The sequence below is a fragment of the Sesamum indicum genome, linkage group LG6, assembly GCF_000512975.1.
Source record: "Sesamum indicum cultivar Zhongzhi No. 13 linkage group LG6, S_indicum_v1.0, whole genome shotgun sequence".
Taxonomy (NCBI): domain Eukaryota; kingdom Viridiplantae; phylum Streptophyta; class Magnoliopsida; order Lamiales; family Pedaliaceae; genus Sesamum; species Sesamum indicum.
Window position 1 is genome coordinate 17,607,241 of NC_026150.1, and position 17,857 is coordinate 17,625,097.

A 17,857-nucleotide genomic window follows, 5' to 3' on the forward strand; every position below is an offset into this window, starting at 1 on the left:
AATGCTCACCACACTCACAAAGATGTTCATTATGCCCTTTTGTTTTGTGAACAACCCAAACACGCCTCAATCATTCACAGCACAGTACCAGAAACCCCCCCAAGCAGGACTTAGTTAAAACCCTAGCTCTCCCTCTCTACTCTACGTTCTCTCTCTCAACTCACACACACTCAGTCGCGCGAGAAGCTCGCATCTAGCAATGGCAGCCATGCTGGTAAGCTTGCGATCTATCTCTATCTCCCTATTCTTTTAGTTTCTGTTGGTTTTCTCGGTAGATAATCCAATTCGTTTGCTTTTAATTCACGCTGCACTATGCTTCATTGTTTGATTTTTCAATCAAGTTGTACTAGCTTTCTATGTATCAGGTTCTTCTATGACTTGGAATAGTTTTGTTTAGTTCTTCTTCTTATGATAATAATTTAGTGAGAAATGCGATAGTATGAGTGGTTTATAAGAGCAATGGTTTCTTAGTGATGAGTGATTTGCTGCTGAAGCATAATATTGATGACAAGATTCAACTTTTGGTGTGTCGGGAAGAATAAAGTGCAAGTTTTATATTTTTCTTAGTCCTGCGAAATTAAATCTGTATTCAGAATGTTGGTGGAGTCAGGAAACTAGGATGTTTTGCACTGGAACTGAGTTGAGCAGCTGTCTGGTTTCATAGAGATCCACATGATCAGTTTCTGAGTGTTATTTATGCTTTCCTGGTGAACATTTTCTTCTGTAATTTGCATATCGTGATAAATATTAGTTGGACTTCAGGAATCTGGAAATTGATTTGTTTTCCATTGTTAATTGGTTCTGTTTCAGCAGAAATAAGGGATATCTTATTCAGATATTGATTCTGTCACCCTCATTTCTACAACACAGGGAGTAGGAAAATATATACATTGAATAAAATTTCAGCAACAAATTGACATTGTTGTATCCTGGTGTTGCAAAACAAAATAAGATTAATTTGTATAACTGTGACAATTACCAGAAGATAGTAAATAACATGCGCGCAATATCAGATCAGTAATTTATGTGTTATCAGAGTCTTTTCTGTTTGGATTTTACATCTTCACTTGTCTTTAGCATTTGAATATTCTGGTCCTTTTTGCATAATGGATGACATATTGCCAAGTGCTCCTCAACAGACAGTTTTTGTTTTTGCCCATTGTTATTGTACAGTCCTGAATAGTGGCAGCTAATATATGATACGTAATAAGATAAATTCAAAAGATGGGAGCATGTCATCTGGTTTTTTGCTAAACTACTTTTGCTGAAAGTTTGTGAAAAGTATGCTAAAAGATCTAAAATTGCTTGGGTTAGCTCCTAACTGCTGGAGCATGACTTCCAATGTAGGTTTTGATCAACAGCTTCCCGCCTTTTCAATAACCATTTTTCCCTAACATGATTCCTCGAATTGTCAATGATAATGATCTTATTTCAAAAAATCATTACCTTTTCTGTTCGTCCACTGCCTTCGTCGTGCTGTAACTAACTGTATACTGTGAATTGGTGATCAAACAACAGCAACCCCAAATCATACTGCTCAAGGAAGGGACTGACACATCCCAAGGGAAACCACAATTAATAAGCAATATAAATGCATGTGTGGCTGTGGCTGATGTTGTGCGAACCACTCTTGGTCCAAGGGGCATGGACAAATTGATCCATGATGAGAAGGGAAACACCACCATCTCTAATGATGGTGCCACCATAATGAAGCTTCTTGACATTGTTCATCCTGCTGCCAAGATCCTTGTGGATATTGCCAAGTCTCAAGATTCTGAGGTAATATTAAAACTGTTAATTTGCTGGTCCTGTGCCTTTGTTTTCCTTACCACCTGTTTGTTATATAAACCAGTAGTTTCAGTGTCTTTCTTTAAGATAAATGATTGGGCTTAAAAATACTCTTAATTTTGAAATTCAGGAGGTGCTTCAATCCGTATTGATGTAATAAGGGATATTTCATTAATGAGTTATTTGTAAAGCATGAAGCTTCTGTGTTTATTTTCCAATGGCTCAAGGTGCAGAGTCAAAAGAGAAGATTCATGTGATGACTCCATTTCAGTGTGGGATAAAATCATTTTGACTTATTATACCATTATAGAGCCTAGGAAGCAGAGTTGGGAAAATTAGTAGCCTATTTTCTTGGTTTGACTTTTTAAGTTATGCATTGACTTGATTTTTTTATGCTGCACTTGAGGTTGGATGTATTTGGAACTAGAAGTAGAAACCCAAGAGTTTGACACACAAGATTTGCTCTTTTTCAAAATTATGACGATGAAATTAAACTGCTTCCTCTCCCCGGCCTATAACTTATTAATCATTTTTATGTTTAACTTGGTGTTTATCTTTAACTATTTGTAGATCATCAATTTTTATTTATCATCTACATATTATTTCTCTTGATGCTGTGCATACCCATTTAATCTGCTATTTTATTTTTGTTTTTCAGGTTGGTGATGGAACCACTACTGTGGTTCTGCTTGCAGGAGAGTTCCTAAAGGAAGCGAAACCTTTCATTGAAGATGGAGTTCACCCTCAAAACCTTATCCGTAGTTATCGAACAGCTTCTTATTTGGTAGGGGTAGTGGGCTTGGAATCTTAATTTGCTATGTCTGAAGTTGGACTTATCTATGGCTAATGCATTTCATCCCTACACTTTATAGGCCATTGAGAAGGTTAAAGAATTAGCCGTTAGCATAGAAGGAAAAAGCTTGGAAGAAAAAAAGAGTTTGCTAGCTAAATGTGCTGCTACAACCCTTTCTTCAAAGCTCATTGGTGGCGAAAAGGAGTTCTTTGCAACCATGGTGGTGGATGCTGTCCTTGCCATTGGAAATGATGATAGGTTGAACATGATTGGAATAAAGAAGGTATGTAAGTCTTGTGTTTAGCATTAAATCTTAGTCAATCTTACCCCAAGACCACAAGTTTATATGATGCATATTCTGAATGTCATTCTTACAGTTCCCTGACTATCCCAAACAATTACAGTCTACATTATGATTAACCAAATAAATAACAGGAAGTTTATAGACCTTGAAAGGATTTAGCATTTGATGGGAAATGTATTAATTGCAAGTTGTATGAACATGCTGGAAGGAGAACGATTTGATGATATTTATACTCTGTATATGCTCATTTGCCTCTACCCCGACTTCTTTTTCAATATGAAAACTTTACACAAAGTCCTATTTCTGCTAGTTTTTAGTGCGGGCCTGGCAAGCTAGCTTTCAAAATCATCCACAATCTGCATGGTCAATTATGGGAAAGCTAATGATTTGATATTAAATTATTCTTCCATTTGAATGCCTTAAGTGTTCCACTTCTATGTAAACCATATTGTTTATCTATCTACATAATTTGTCTTATATTTCCAATTCAACTAAATGGATCTAAGTACAAATTCTCCCTACTTCTGGATGTTTTTTGGTCGTACTTTTGTGCTAAACTTGCTTTGTAGGTTCCTGGAGGTACCATGAGGGATTCTTTTCTAGTGGATGGTGTGGCTTTCAAGAAGACCTTCTCATATGCTGGTTTTGAGCAACAACCAAAGAAATTTGTCAACCCCAAGATACTTTTGCTAAACATCGAATTGGAGCTAAAATCCGAGAAAGAAAATGCAGAGATAAGGTTAGAATATTTTCCCTATTTTAGTTTGTCCTGCCCCTGCAAGGTTGCTGTACAGCATATGAAAATGCTTACTTCTCCTGGGAAATCTTTCTATAAACAGATTGTCCGACCCATCACAGTATCAATCGATTGTAGATGCAGAATGGAATATTATTTATGACAAGTTGGATAAATGCGTGAAAAGTGGAGCTAAAGTAGTTTTGTCTCGGCTTGCTATTGGTGATCTGGCTACTCAGGTAATGATGTTTTCCTTTTTACTTGGTAATGTTCAAGTAGCATAGGTTTGCATTACCATTTAAATATTTACTAAGAAGGAATAACCGGGTTATATATATTGGTTTAATCAATCATAGAATCATTATTGATCAACATGTTGATTTGATTGAGATTAGCTTTTGCAACTCCCTTTCGTAAACATGATTACTAGGGGAAGCTGAATACTCTTTAGCATTTTATGGAAGAGGAGCGGAATTCGTTAATATATTGTTTTGTGCAGTATTTTGCAGATCGTGATATATTCTGTGCTGGTCGTGTTACTGAAGAAGATTTACAGAGGGTTGCGGCAGCTACTGGTGGAACTGTGCAGACAACCGTGAACAACATAATTGATGAGGTTGTTGTCTTGCTTTTTGTCAAGCAAATCTAAATTAACCAAATGGAGATGTTTCTTCAAGATAAATGTATATTCTCATTTGACCTCTGAAATTTCTGTTATAAAGGTTCTTGGATCTTGTGACCTGTTTGAGGAGAGGCAAGTTGGAAATGAGCGATTTAACATATTCAGTGGATGTCCATCTGGTCGAACTGCCACAATCGTTCTTCGTGGTGGAGCAGATCAGGTTTGTGCCAGTTTTTTTTCCTGCTCCAATGCATAATTTGGACTTTGGCTTTAACTTTTGTCTTTGATAATTCTAGTTTATTGAGGAGGCGGAGCGAAGTTTACACGATGCAATTATGATTGTTAGGAGGGCTCTAAAGAACTCAACTGTAGTTGCTGGTGGTGGTGCTATTGATGTAAGATTTATCTACTTGCATCTGGAATTGTGGGTGTTTGAAGAGGTCTAATATTACCACTTTGATTTTTGAAACTTATCTTCTGTCTGCAGATGGAGATAAGCCGATATTTGAGGCAGCATGCACGTACCATTGCTGGGAAGTCCCAGCTTTTTATAAACTCTTATGCCAAAGCACTTGAGGTAGATCTTGTTCGTGTACTCTCTCTGAAATGGCTTCTAAGTTCCTTGTCTGGGAAAGAATCAAAACGAGGAACCTCCAAGATACTTATAGAAAAATGTTATCTCAAGTATGCATCTTTATTCACAGTAGAAAGATAACGGAACGAAGCAGATCAAAATCTTGGTTGATTTCCTGCGGATACCAAATTCTTATAAGTTTTATACACCTATGCTAGATTCACACCAGTGTCTTATTGTTTGTTGCTCTTCTTAAATCAAGTACGTGGCCATCTCAGATTGATAAATCCCAATGTCGATAGTAAGTAGGATTTCTATCTAATAGTTGGCTTTCTTTTATCTTGTTATTGGCGTTCTTATCTTATGATCCGGGTAAAGTGCACTAGCCTTTCTTTTAATGTTGAGTGCAAATAGTTGGCTTTGCCTCTGCTTCTCTGTTTTTTAATGTGTCATTTCTTCTATCTCATTCGGTGTTCGCTTGGCTGGTGCAGGTAATCCCCCGGCAACTTTGTGACAATGCTGGTTTTGATGCTACTGATGTGTTGAACAAATTGAGACAGAAACATGCTCTTCCATCTGGTAAGCATCTTATACTTAAAAATTATGACGTGTCGCTTTTACAGCCTCGTCGGGGGACTGAAAAACTTTTTGTGTAATGGATCCTTCAGTTAGGTTCATCAATTATAATTTTTAGTTGTAGTTTTTTTAATGCTTTGAGCTTTAACAAATTAGAGACTGTCCCCCTTGTGCTGACCTTGTTGAGGTTATAATTTATAAACAGGTGAGGGCGCACCTTATGGTGTAGACATCAATACTGGTGGAATTGCTGATTCATTTGCCAACTTTGTGTGGGAGCCGGCAGTTGTTAAGGTACTTTCAATCCTTTTAGTGATGAAGCTTGTTGATTACTTGGTCTTGGACTAACAATCATATTCTATTCCACAGATTAATGCCATAAATGCAGCTACAGAAGCAGCTTGCCTGGTCTTGAGTGTTGATGAGACTGTGAAGAACCCCAAGGTGAGATGACATTTGTGTTGATTTTTCTAGATATTAACCAGCTGTAAGAAGTCTGTCAAATCAGTATGAGTACTCTTATTCACTCATGATGCATGGTTCTCTTTTGACATGGACGTGTGTATACCATAACTACTCTTACATTAAGTGAGATAATATTTGCCTAAGTATAACATGATACTTGTAGCGTTATTGTCATCAGTGTCTCCACATCCTTTTACACTTTTGAATGGCACCATTGCATACTTGCACTTAATTTCGAAGTATGTGACTGGTTGATATATCTCCATTTTCACTTTTTCTTTAAATATATTTCTCATCAAATAATGTTCTAAATGCAGTCGGAGAGTGCACAAGGAGAAGCTGCAGCAAGTGCTATGGGTGGTAGAGGCCGAGGCCGAGGTGCTTTCCGTGGTCGTGGCCGTGGGATGAGGCGGTGATAGGGCTTTTGAAGTCTTATCATACACTGAAGCATTTTGGCTGAGTTTTGGTTTTATTTTAATATTTTTTCCTTTTCCTTTTTTTTGGTTCCTGTTTGTGTTTTCCCCCCTCCCTCCTAACTCCATGTATTTTGGCTAAATTTAAGTTGCATCGTTCTTTTTCTTTATGATGTATTAATACTTATGGCATTCGAATTTTTGTAGTGGTGTTTATGGACATTTATATTCGTCTTAGCAATGGTTGATCTTTGAGTTACTTTAGTGTTTTATAGCCCTAGAATATCATCTGATGACTCTCAAGGACCAAACCGAAGCCCTCGGCCCTAATATTGCCCATCACTCTCATGGCATCTCTTGTGGTTGGCTGAAGCTTGAAATAATGGATACATTGACACAGCATCAATATGAAATAATGGGTGCTACTTTGTCAGAAATGCTTCTCATCCCTGTGTCCTATTAACAATATGCAATGAAAAGCAGTTTTTCCACATTAGTTCAGAAGAGGAAGTTTTGATTTGTTTCTATCTATAGCTTGATCAGTCTTAACATTTATTTGGTGGTTATAATTCCAATCCCATTTCATGAAGCACAGATTTGAGGGCCCTGAGGCTCCAATTTGTAGTCAATGCACGGGGATACTCGATCTTTGACTTGTGTACCACGTTTGCAAATTAGCGTAGGGATGAAGTTGTACAGATCTCAAAGTAGAAGAAAGAATGTTGGTGATTGGTGACAGATTGACCCTTGCAACAAATTGTGTGATTTCCACAAGGGGTATTATCTTGGATCTTTCGACCCAAATAAGAAGCCAATTATACGTCTTGTCTGATGAGATGAGACTCCAAGAATTACTTGGGGTCGGTGGCATTATTAGTCAATAAAGTTTATGGCGAAATTTTCAAAAAACGTAGGCAGCAAGTGGGAGACTGTTGTTTTGATTGGGAAGCAAGAAAGTTTTTGGTTGGTGGTGGGAGGGTTCATTTTTTTTAAATGACATGTTTCCACCAACAAGTATATATTTTATTGACAAGTTGGGTTGAAATAAATCTACACATGCAGAGAGCTATACAGATATATATTTCACACACTCCGCCCCCTCCATACTTCATACAATTGTTCTCTCTCTTTCTCTCTCTCTCTCTCTCTCTGTATTATATATATATATATATGATGGTGATGATGAAAGTGAGGGGATAATGAAGATATGGTTCGCTCGCCGTTCATAATGGCTAAGTTGCCTTGATGACGCTCATTACCTGAAATATATCTGAGTCCCCAGTCTCCATGATCCTCTGAGGGAGAGAGACTGAGAGTTGTCATTTTTTTGTCTGATTATGAATGCATACATCTTCAAACAATATTCTTTTATATACAAAAAAACTTATTAATCCTACCATTTTTTTATTATTTTATTTTATCCTTTCATTCATTCTATTCTTTTAAACTTTTTTTACCCATAATACTTTTTTTAATTATTTTAACATTCTTCATACTTTGCCCTCACAAACTTCCATACTTCTTTAATAAACTGTTTTACAATTATTTTATCACTTTCATATTTATTTTATCTGACCAACTTCCATAATTTTAATAAACTCATAATTATAAATTTTCTTTCTTTCTTATTTTACCCCCACTTTTTTTTCCTCAGATACTTGTTTTTTTCTCACTTTACTATGTTTTGTGTATTTTTATAATTTTTTTCTCATTATCTCATACTATAATTTTTTATATGCTCGCGGGAACCACGTGCAACAACAACCTATATATATATATATATATATGTATGTATGTATACATGTAAAGTGCAAGAGTGAATTATTGATAGAAAAAAGAATTCAGTTGATAGCGAACCCATTCAATGGAATACAAGTAATTAACAGTAACACCCTCATCATTCATTTTTTTCATTAAAGTCATCAATTTTAAATTAATTACTAAAATTATCTATAAAAGTTTGACTCTATATATTTGCAGTAACCCGTTTCAAAGTTACATATTTATATTCATGACTTACATACATTAATATAGCAATACTTTTATTCTATTACAGAATTTTAACGTTATATTCCATAATAATATTAATAAAAGGACTCTGCATTGCTTTGATCAAAATCTTAATTTTAACACTTCATAAATTAATTGCTTCCACATCTCATATGCTTATTTTTTATATTATTTTACTTCTTGAAAACATAATTACCTTTGTTATGCATTTTACAGACTTGAAAAATATTTTTAAATACTCCAGATATTTTATCATGACACACTGCTATAGGACTAATTTAATTAACCCTTTTTTCTACATGACAAAAGCTTTTTTACCAGCAATTATTTTCACAAATACTTTGGAAAAAAAAAATAATAATATCTATCAACAACATTATATGAAAGAGAGTCGAAAATGAAAGGATTGGAGAAGTTAATTTTGAGGCAGGTTAGAATGAGTCCCAATGTCTAACTGTAAAAGAAAACCTGAAACTGTTCACTCTGTGGAGTTATGAGACTAAGCCCATAACATCACCAGGCACAGCATAACTGTTAGTTCCTATCTCTTTTTAGGTTCCATCAACTTTAGGAAAATTACATAGCAGCAGTAGGATCAAAGCAGAAATTACGTCGGACGAAACCCCGGCTAAAACGGTCTGGTTCCAAGAACAATGTATTTTGCCACAACAAGAGAGACCTCGTAATCTAATCATTTCCATAGTTTGACAATTTTGTCATGACTGGCAGAAGCAACCAAGCCAGCCACCGTTGATACGGCCAATGATGCGATCAATCCTTCGTGTGCGGAAAGCGTCATAGTCTTGTTCTCTGTCATGTTCCAAAGCTCCAGCGACTGCAAATTCAGAAAAACACAGATCTAAGATGTTTTCTTTTATGTCAACTTCAAGAGATTCTTGTTGGTTTACTTGAAGACGTGATTTCAGGGAGTTAAAAGGTTCGGAGAGAAGGGCTGACTTGCCTGATAACAACCAATAACCAGCAACGATGAATATGTAGGATGGAAGACACAAGAATGGAATTTGTTGCCATTACAACTAAGTTCATGCAAACAATCCCCTTCGCTTCCAGATCTCAATGTCCAAACTCTCACTGAATCCTCACTAACAGAGGCCAGCAGCTCTCCAGAAGGGTCCCAGCAAACAGAATGAATAGGTTTCGTGTGACCCTACAGAAGTATCAATATGGACAAAAGCGCCCCATTAAGACAAGAATGAAGGTAAAGCGGGTATGAATTATCAATACACTCAACAGCAGAAGAACTAAGCGACCGTAAAGGATGACAAAGAAGATTCATATATAGTAAGCACTAATAACATATAGTGAAACCACCAACACCTGAAGGAGCTGGAAGCAAACAGACCTTTAGTGAATGTCGACAAGTCTGTGTCTCCGCATCCAGAATCGACACAACATTCTCAGCAGCAGCTGCAAGATATCTTCCAAGACGGGGTTGGAATCTCACTTGGGCAGTGCCACCCTAGTCCAACCAGAGATGGAAAAATCAGGAAAATTGATTGCCTTCTTCATTCCACAATAGTGTAAGACATATATAGTTATATACAAACACGCACATACACATGCATATATGAACACAAGAGGGTGGTAGGAGAAGATGAAGATGAATAAGAAAGAAAATAGTCAAGGGATTAGAGTGAGACACATTCTTTTTTGTACCTTGAAAACTCTTGCACAGCTTCCATTATTGATACTCCAGTATCTTATCTCACCATCACCGTCACAGGAGCATATCAAATCTTCTTTGTTGGGATGAAAATCCAATGACATTACTCCAGAAGAATGCCCAGTAAAGGTCCGAAGTGAATAGCCAGGCTGCAATACGAGCCAAAAGTAAGTGGGCATCCTACAAAGCTAGGAGCATATCTTCCAAGAGTCCCAAGGATATGATTTAACTCCCTTTAAAGTATTCAAAGTACAGCCATATTTCCAGATGCTTTTGCGGACAATAAGACAAAATAGCATTTACACTATCTAAATTTCTTAGAGAATGCAGTGGGTGCACATCGTCACACAGGGAGTGATGTCATTCTCTTGACTTCCCACATTAAAAGCAACATGTCAAAGAGAAACAACATCATCCCGTGCCTGTAATTTTCAGTTAAAATGTGGAAAACATTACAACAGAAGATGGTAAGTTTAAGAGAACAAAAATTATGCCAATCAAATAATACAATACGATCACCATGATAGAAGAATCAGACAAATATGCTGATGGCAAAGCATGAAAGATCTTGTATAGCAAAGACAGAAAAGATCAACTAACATTATCTGCATCCCAGACCCTGACAGTTTTGTCAAAAGATGATGTGGCCAGGCGAGCCATGCTAGGACTGAAACGAACATCAGTAATCAGTGACGAGTGTTCCTCAAGTGTAGTCTTTGGCTTCAAAGTGTCCGTGAACCACAAGACAGCCTGCATTAATATAATTTCATTATTGCTGTGAGCTAGCAAATCAACATTAAGTCAATTGGCATGCATAAATCAAAGTCTACTTAATACTTGTCCTCTTAATTTTGAATAGCCTTTCTCAATTCTAACGCTTACCTTTTTGTCATGACCGCCGCTAGCAAGCAGCTTCCCATCTGATGAGAAGTGGCAACAAACAACTTTACTGGTACTAGCACGAACAGAACTGACTTCGGTAAATGTAAACCCTGAATAGCATGAAACTCCGAATTAGGATGTACTGAATTGATATTTTAGAGAAGAAATAGAATTCAAATGTTTTCAAGCCATGAAGACAGAAGAAATTCTTTATGCTTATAGTCGGCAAACTAAGAAGCACAGCAAGTGCAATCACCTTATGTTGAGAGGTAAAATCAATTTAAATAAATTATAACCAGCAAAATATAAGAAATTGCAAGAAAATAATTCCATTTCTTCTAAATCTACAAAGTTCATATAAAAATCTCCAGTGTGTTTGCTTACTAAAAACCGTTAAACAAAATAAATCATCTCAGAAAGCTTCAAAACATAAATTGCAGAAGTTCTGAATATAGGCTCGAGCAAACTGAATATTATATCCTTTTACTTACCTTTGCTAACATCCATACAACGACCAACTGCATCACGGGGATCAGCATCATCATGTGACAAAAAAGATTCTACATTGTCTTCAACGTCATCCACAAAACGGTCCATATCAGCTTGAACAAGATCTTTATCATCCCACTGTCAAAATAGTATATACATGAGAAGTTTCAGCACTAAATAAAAACTGTATTCACAAAAAATTAGGACATCCACCAACTATGCTTACCAATTGGTTTGACGGTGATGTAAGAGTACCACTGTTATCAGCTCCAAACATCATGAGGGGCTTCGAAGAACTGCCACTATGTGGCAAAGCAGGCATTGACATCACATCTCCAGGTGTATGAGTCGAGGGTGTTGATGGAGCTGAACTTGGAGATGGGCCAGCTGTGTTTGCAGTCCCTGAGCTATTTGCAGGGCCAGAAGATGATACAGGCTGCTTTCTCTTTCTTCCAGTCTGGTTTTTTGAAGCCTTGAAATTCATGAAAGACCATATTAACATCCATAAAATTCAGAGCAATAAACTTCAGCAAGATTCATATCAACACTTGTATCAGGCAATGCCTACAAGCTCTATCTGCAACTCTAATAGCAGCTAACATGCATAGATTAATCACCTGAAATAGTTACCAAATTTATTTATAGTTCTTTTAAGCGACCGTTCAGAGTTACTGTCAGTGAATACAACAAATATAGAAAGTTGATGATTTTATTCATCATAGTAAATGATGACAAGGGCTATGCAAAACTTTTATCCTGACAACTGAATAACTGATGAGTGCACTAGATTGTCCATTATGACCTGAAGTATGAGAAGTGAATGCTCAAGCAAAGTATATAAACCATGTACAGAGTTCAACAATAAAAATTGGGGTGTGTGTGTGTGTATCCAATAACATGGAAAAGGATAAACCTGATCATTTCCGCGGAATGAATTCGACATGCTACCATCGCCAGTGACACTGCCAGTGCCTATAATTTTATCTTGCTGGAGATTGTGATTAGAACTCTGAGGTTGCTGTTGAAGCAGCTGCTGTGGTGTTTGATTATTGCTCTGTTGTTGCTGCTGCTGTTGCTGTTGCTGCTGCAGTTGTGCAATTTTCAACTACACAAGAAATGAACAACAAGGGTGTCATGAATGATTCAACAGTTGCAGGACTCGTTCTTTTGGTTACAATGGCAAGATTTGGTCAAGCCACCAAGAAACAACCAGGTGCAAACTTGAATGAAGACATTGATCAAGGAAGTTGAGCCACCTTCATTAACATCTCTGGATCTGCACGAGGCACAACTGGGCAGCCAGCTGGCAAGGGGGATCCAATGTTAGGAACTACATCGCCAACTGAGTTAGTGAGCCCATCTTTACCCATAGACAAACTTCGATTGTTGAGAAGCATTCTCAGCCTTCTGCTGTCTACATCACTGGCAGATGGAGAAGTTAAACTCTGCTGTGCAAGCATAAGCTGCTGCTGGTGCTGAGGTGTTAGCATCTGTAGTTGATGAAAGGGCTGAGGACCTTGCATAAATGACTTTGGCTGCTGGAGAAGCCCAGAGCGAAGATGATCAAAACCCTATCAATAATAAAAATACAAAAGAGAAGATGTAAATGAGGAACAGATTCAGCGTCAACATGAAATTGCAAACAGAAATCTGAAAAAACATAAAATTATTAAACTTGCACTGTTAAGAAAACCAAAATGCTAATGGAGTCCTTAAAAACATTAAAGTAGATGCCTGCAGTGACCCCAAACTTTAAGATGCAAGTCATTGTTAAAAGACGTTGAATAATTAAACATGCAACCATGTAAAATATTGTGCCTTCACAGTTTTATACGCATTGAAAAGTTGTGGACCTAAAATGTGACTGCCTAAAAGGTGACTATCAGCCAAGGCAGTGAACATCAAGTAGAATCACGCAGTTTAATATCAGAAACAAGCATCCATCATTTTGTGGCAAAAATAATTATTAACCTAGGATATCATTATCTGAGCTGACATTAAGACTAAGCAAACGAAAGGCAAAAATCGCTTTCCAGTTCGTCAATATATGAACCCCTTGCATTGGAATCTCAAGCAACTTTCTAGCCACATCTGGGTATATAGTTTTCAGAATTATGTAACATGACATATATGGATTTCTAAGTGCAGACAAATCTGAACGCTATGATGCAATATCGCCTCACGAGATGCAGGTCAACGAAACAGTACTCCAACCACAATATCCATGAACCAACAAGAGCCTTAAAGATATGTAAAAACCATATATACTTACTGTTAGAGGCCATCCTTTCAATGTCAAATTGTTACCACCTTGATTTGACCCTAAAACAAACACAAGGATATTATCATCAGAAAGTACAGGGAACGTCCATCAATTAAACAAATGGCATTACTGTGCCTGCTAATATAAAAATATAATCCCATTTCACCTGGTTAGAATTTGTTGACCTACCAATAGCAATTATCTAACGAGTGCATCTATGTGTTTAACAACAAAGATCACTTGAAGCCAAAGGATGATTGAGGCATACCAGAAATTCCAATCAGTGATCCATCAGGTCCAGGAGCTCTCGGGTTCAGGATAGGATTCATTTCAGTTTTAATTTCCTGTTCAGGCATACAAATGTATACATGCGTATGAATAACACACGCAAGTCGAAACACAACTAGCAAAATTTTATCTGAAGAGAAAAAGAAAGAAAGAAAGAACTGACTGGTGTAGACCCTGGAAATTGCTGGCTTCTTGCTTGAACCTGGGGAGACATACCACCAGCAGTAACATGCAAAACTTGCCTGAAAAATGAATTTTAAGTGCTGATGAATCAAGGATAAGGGGTCAATACCATTGGCTAAATTAACAGTAAATATTATAACCTAAATAAAATAAGGACTCTTATGTTTACCCAACCATCTTTTCTTCTTCTCAATTCAAAAGATAAGATTTATGCTCGTTCACTAGAAAAATTAAAAGAAGAAATTAGGAATGTCACCACAAAGTCAGATAACTTCAGTTCTTCAAATAAAGACCAAGAATATACAATCATCCTAGAACAAACATGCAGATTCATCTGGGGTAGCCGGACGTATAGAGCGGACGAAAACCCATATCCATATTTCTACAATGGACAATATAATGAGCAATATTCACAGATATCATATTGAGCATACCCAGATGGCTGGCCAGCTGCTGCAGCTGATTTCAAGATTGAAGCATGATTTTGATCCAAAAGCTGGCCCACATTATCACCAAATCTTTGCTGAAAGTAAACAGTGTACTGTTAGGACCTCAATGAGGAGTTACATATTCTTCTGCTATGCCCTTACATATAATTTGTACCTTCAACGCTGCTGCATCTCCCAAAGAATCCCTCTGAACAGGGAGCTTTAAGTTCTCCTCATACATCTTTGTTGCCAATGCACTGGCAGTGCCAGGATTCTGTCTCATGAGAGGATCATTTCCAACAATCCCATTGGCTGTACCATTCATGAGGTGGCCACCCTCACGCCGCTGTTGCTGATGTGCCTGTTGTTGTTGCTGTTGTTGCTGTTGCTGCTGCTGCTGCTGCTGTTGCTGCTGTTGCTGTTGTTGTTGTTGCTGCTGTTGTTGTTGTTGCTGCTGCTGCTGTTGTTGTTGCTGCTGCTGCTGAACTTGCCTCTGCAATAAAAGCTGCTGCATCTGCAGTTGGTGCTGCTGCTGCTGCTGTGAGTTTTGTGACTGTGATGGCTGCTGCTGCTGTTGTTGCTGCTCTCTTGCTTTCATTAACTGAGTCTGTTTTCCGTATATAAGTAAAACAACTGATTAGAAATCAAAACTACAATAACATTAGACACAACACTGGCTACTTTTGTGGAACATCATGCACATACTTGATGAAGTTAGTTTCCAGGAAAACTAATAGGAGGAGCATAGAGTCTGACAAGAAACTTGAAGACAAACCAAAATTCATAATAAAAACACCATGCCGTTAAGCATATTAAACAAAAAATACTATGCAGTTTTGATCAAGCCATAAAAAACTGCCATATGTACAATTGATGGGGCATAAGATGCTTGTGATAAGAGCTTGGGCAAATAAAGATTAAAAAAAAACAGGTAAAATGGAAGTTGGAATTATTTTAGATGTGTAGCAAACCTCAATGTAAGAGGCAGCAACTTCAGAGTGCTTCTCATTTGTCCTAGCAATAAATATATCCCAAAACACCGACCACCATTCAAAGAGAAAGCCACCAGGAGCATCGATAGCTGAAACACGCACAAAAAAGAAATTAAAATTTGAAAAAAAGGGAAGTCATTAAATAAGAAACGTTATCCTCTTTGAAGTCGCCTTTCCCATACGCACCAACAGGGTCAGATGATACTTTCCCTTCAGCTTGGAAAGCCTGAGCAGTGGCCTTCAAATCTCTCTTTACTAAATAATCGTGAATATAGACATCCAACCTAGAAATAAGAAGTCAAGACATCGGCATAAAATTGTGTGCAACAGTCCCGGGAAACATGCACGTTAAAGGGGAAAACATGAAACCCTAACGATAACTCCAACATCATATCAGGAAAGTAGATGGAAGCAACAGAATCGACAAAGTTCCAATAGGCAAGTCAAAAGAAAAGGTAAAACATGAAACCCTACAGATAACTCCAGAATCATATAAGGAAAGTAGCTGGAAGTAACAGAATCAACATAATTCCAATAGGCAACTTAGAAGAACACATCTCAACCAATCAAAAAAGAGGGGAGGAGCGAGAATACTTGTCTATCAAACAAAAGAAAAGGATTGCATTGTCAAGAACCAAGAACACTCTAGAAAAATTATATTGAGCTTTATAACAAAAACCACAACTTTGACTTCACACAAGCTAGAACCTGTAAGAAGTGCAAATTCAGACCGGACACAGGCACACCAGAGAAAACCCTATAGAAGAGACACTGGAAAAAGGGTTAAAGAAAACGAGAGACATGAATAGAAAGACTAAAACTTCAAGCCAATACTGAACAGTGAACAGTTCTCCCAGAACTCACGGACCCAAAACCACACAACCTCCGAAATCTAACAGAAACACAAAAAAAATGCATAAAACAGGAATCTTGAACCCTATAAAAGAAAATATTCAAAACACACACCAAACAGCAAAAGGTGAGACCTTTTCAGTATTTGAAAATAGAACACAAGAACTTACATTTTGTCCGCTTCCCAGTTGGTTTGAGACATCTTTTGCAGTCGAATAGAGGAGAATACAGATTGTCAGATCCTTAAATACAATCTTTCCTTCTATTTCGTCCCCCTTATAGCCTTTATAAACCCATAAAAGAGAAGGAAAAAATTAGAGCAACTGGTTATTTACAATCAGTACAACAGCGGACAAGTAAAACAAAATCTAAAGCCGATAGTTAACACACCACACAAATTGGGGTTCAGAGACAAGAAAACCAAGAAATCTCGAAAAAACACAAGTAAAAGTCAGTCACCTCCAAAATGCAAAATACAATATGCTACATACTACTGGTAAAACATACACATATATTTGCTATTTATCCACATCCCATCTATATTTTGAGTCATGTATTGACAAAAAATTGAAAACAAAGATAAACAGAGATTACCTACAATCCCATAAACATAAAAAATAAAAATAAAAAAAGAAAGAACCCTTCTGAATATTTTCTCTGTGGGTACCCTTTTTCTTTCTTCTTTTTTTCTCTTGGAAGAAAGTAGCAGCAGCTGTTAGTTTTGCAGAGAACTAAAAGAAATTCTCTTTATTTCTGATTAGCTTTCTTGGTGGATTGAAGGGGCTGTTGCAGATATCATAATGGCTCTCAGAATAATATTTACCCTTAAGTCCCTTTCAGTTGGTCAAATTTGCAGTTTAAGGCCAGTGCTGCAGAGGGTGGTGATGTAAATACGGAAAACACCCCCGTCAAGCGCCCGAGTTATGAGAAGAAATGGGGATTGAAACGTCAATTCCGTTGGCCTTTTGCTTTAGGAACAGCCTTTTTAACGTGGGGCTTGTACTTTAGCGTATTTATGATTAAGCCCCTTAAGTTTGAGTGTTTTTTGCACTGCTTTTGACATTTTCCAGATTGTCTTAATTTTTCATGCTTAGCCTTCGGAGTTGTGAGCGGGTAATGACGATTTTGGCCATGGTCTTGAGAGGGTCAACATAGTGGGACTAGAATGTTGTCTGTTTGAGTATTGCAAAATTTGTTAATTAGGTAGGAATAATGATTATACCATCCAATATTATTAAATAATAAATAAATTAAAGGAAATATTATAATACGTATAAACCCCACATATAAACCAAAAAAAATCAAAAATAAAACAAATCCCGAAAATTCTTCAACACATGAGTATAATTGTATCGAGTCGTACATAATTATTAATTAATACTGATTCATAATCAAAATTCTATGAAAAAAACTATTCTTTCACGTCATTTATATCTCATTGTACGAATAGATTCTAATATTTCTTTTTATTTTGAATAATGATAATTTTCAAATGAGGGTGAGAATATATTTTTT

General features: G+C 36.9%; 2 protein-coding genes across 4 annotated transcripts; one reads left to right on the plus strand and one right to left on the minus strand.

The window, feature by feature from the left end:
- Positions 38-6,522, plus strand: LOC105164815 (T-complex protein 1 subunit eta). Its single transcript, XM_011083596.2, has 14 exons — positions 38-214; positions 1,519-1,779; positions 2,447-2,572; positions 2,661-2,864; positions 3,455-3,624; positions 3,725-3,860; positions 4,121-4,237; positions 4,344-4,463; positions 4,540-4,638; positions 4,731-4,820; positions 5,309-5,396; positions 5,599-5,687; positions 5,763-5,837; positions 6,176-6,522. Exons 1-14 carry the CDS (start codon positions 200-202, stop codon positions 6,272-6,274), a joined length of 1,689 nt encoding a protein of 562 aa, XP_011081898.1. The 5' UTR covers positions 38-199; the 3' UTR covers positions 6,275-6,522.
- On the minus strand, positions 8,680-17,167 carry LOC105164816 (transcriptional corepressor LEUNIG). Of its 3 annotated transcripts, none has more exons than XM_011083597.2 (19): positions 16,937-17,118; positions 16,513-16,625; positions 15,677-15,774; positions 15,470-15,579; positions 14,674-15,105; positions 14,505-14,593; positions 14,051-14,129; positions 13,868-13,943; positions 13,609-13,658; positions 12,593-12,907; positions 12,250-12,441; positions 11,563-11,808; positions 11,339-11,474; positions 10,848-10,957; positions 10,566-10,715; positions 9,959-10,114; positions 9,645-9,761; positions 9,243-9,449; positions 8,680-9,116 (listed from the first exon to the last, which is right to left on the minus strand). In XM_011083597.2, exons 2-19 carry the CDS (start codon positions 16,542-16,544, stop codon positions 8,973-8,975), a joined length of 2,739 nt encoding a protein of 912 aa, XP_011081899.1. In that variant the 5' UTR covers positions 16,545-16,625; positions 16,937-17,118; the 3' UTR covers positions 8,680-8,972. The 3 variants fall into 3 exon arrangements, with proteins under 3 accessions (XP_011081899.1, XP_011081901.1, XP_011081904.1); XM_011083599.2 differs by having other exon boundaries at positions 8,973-9,116; positions 17,010-17,167; XM_011083602.2 differs by lacking the exon at positions 16,937-17,118 and adding an exon at positions 16,802-16,901 and having other exon boundaries at positions 8,973-9,116.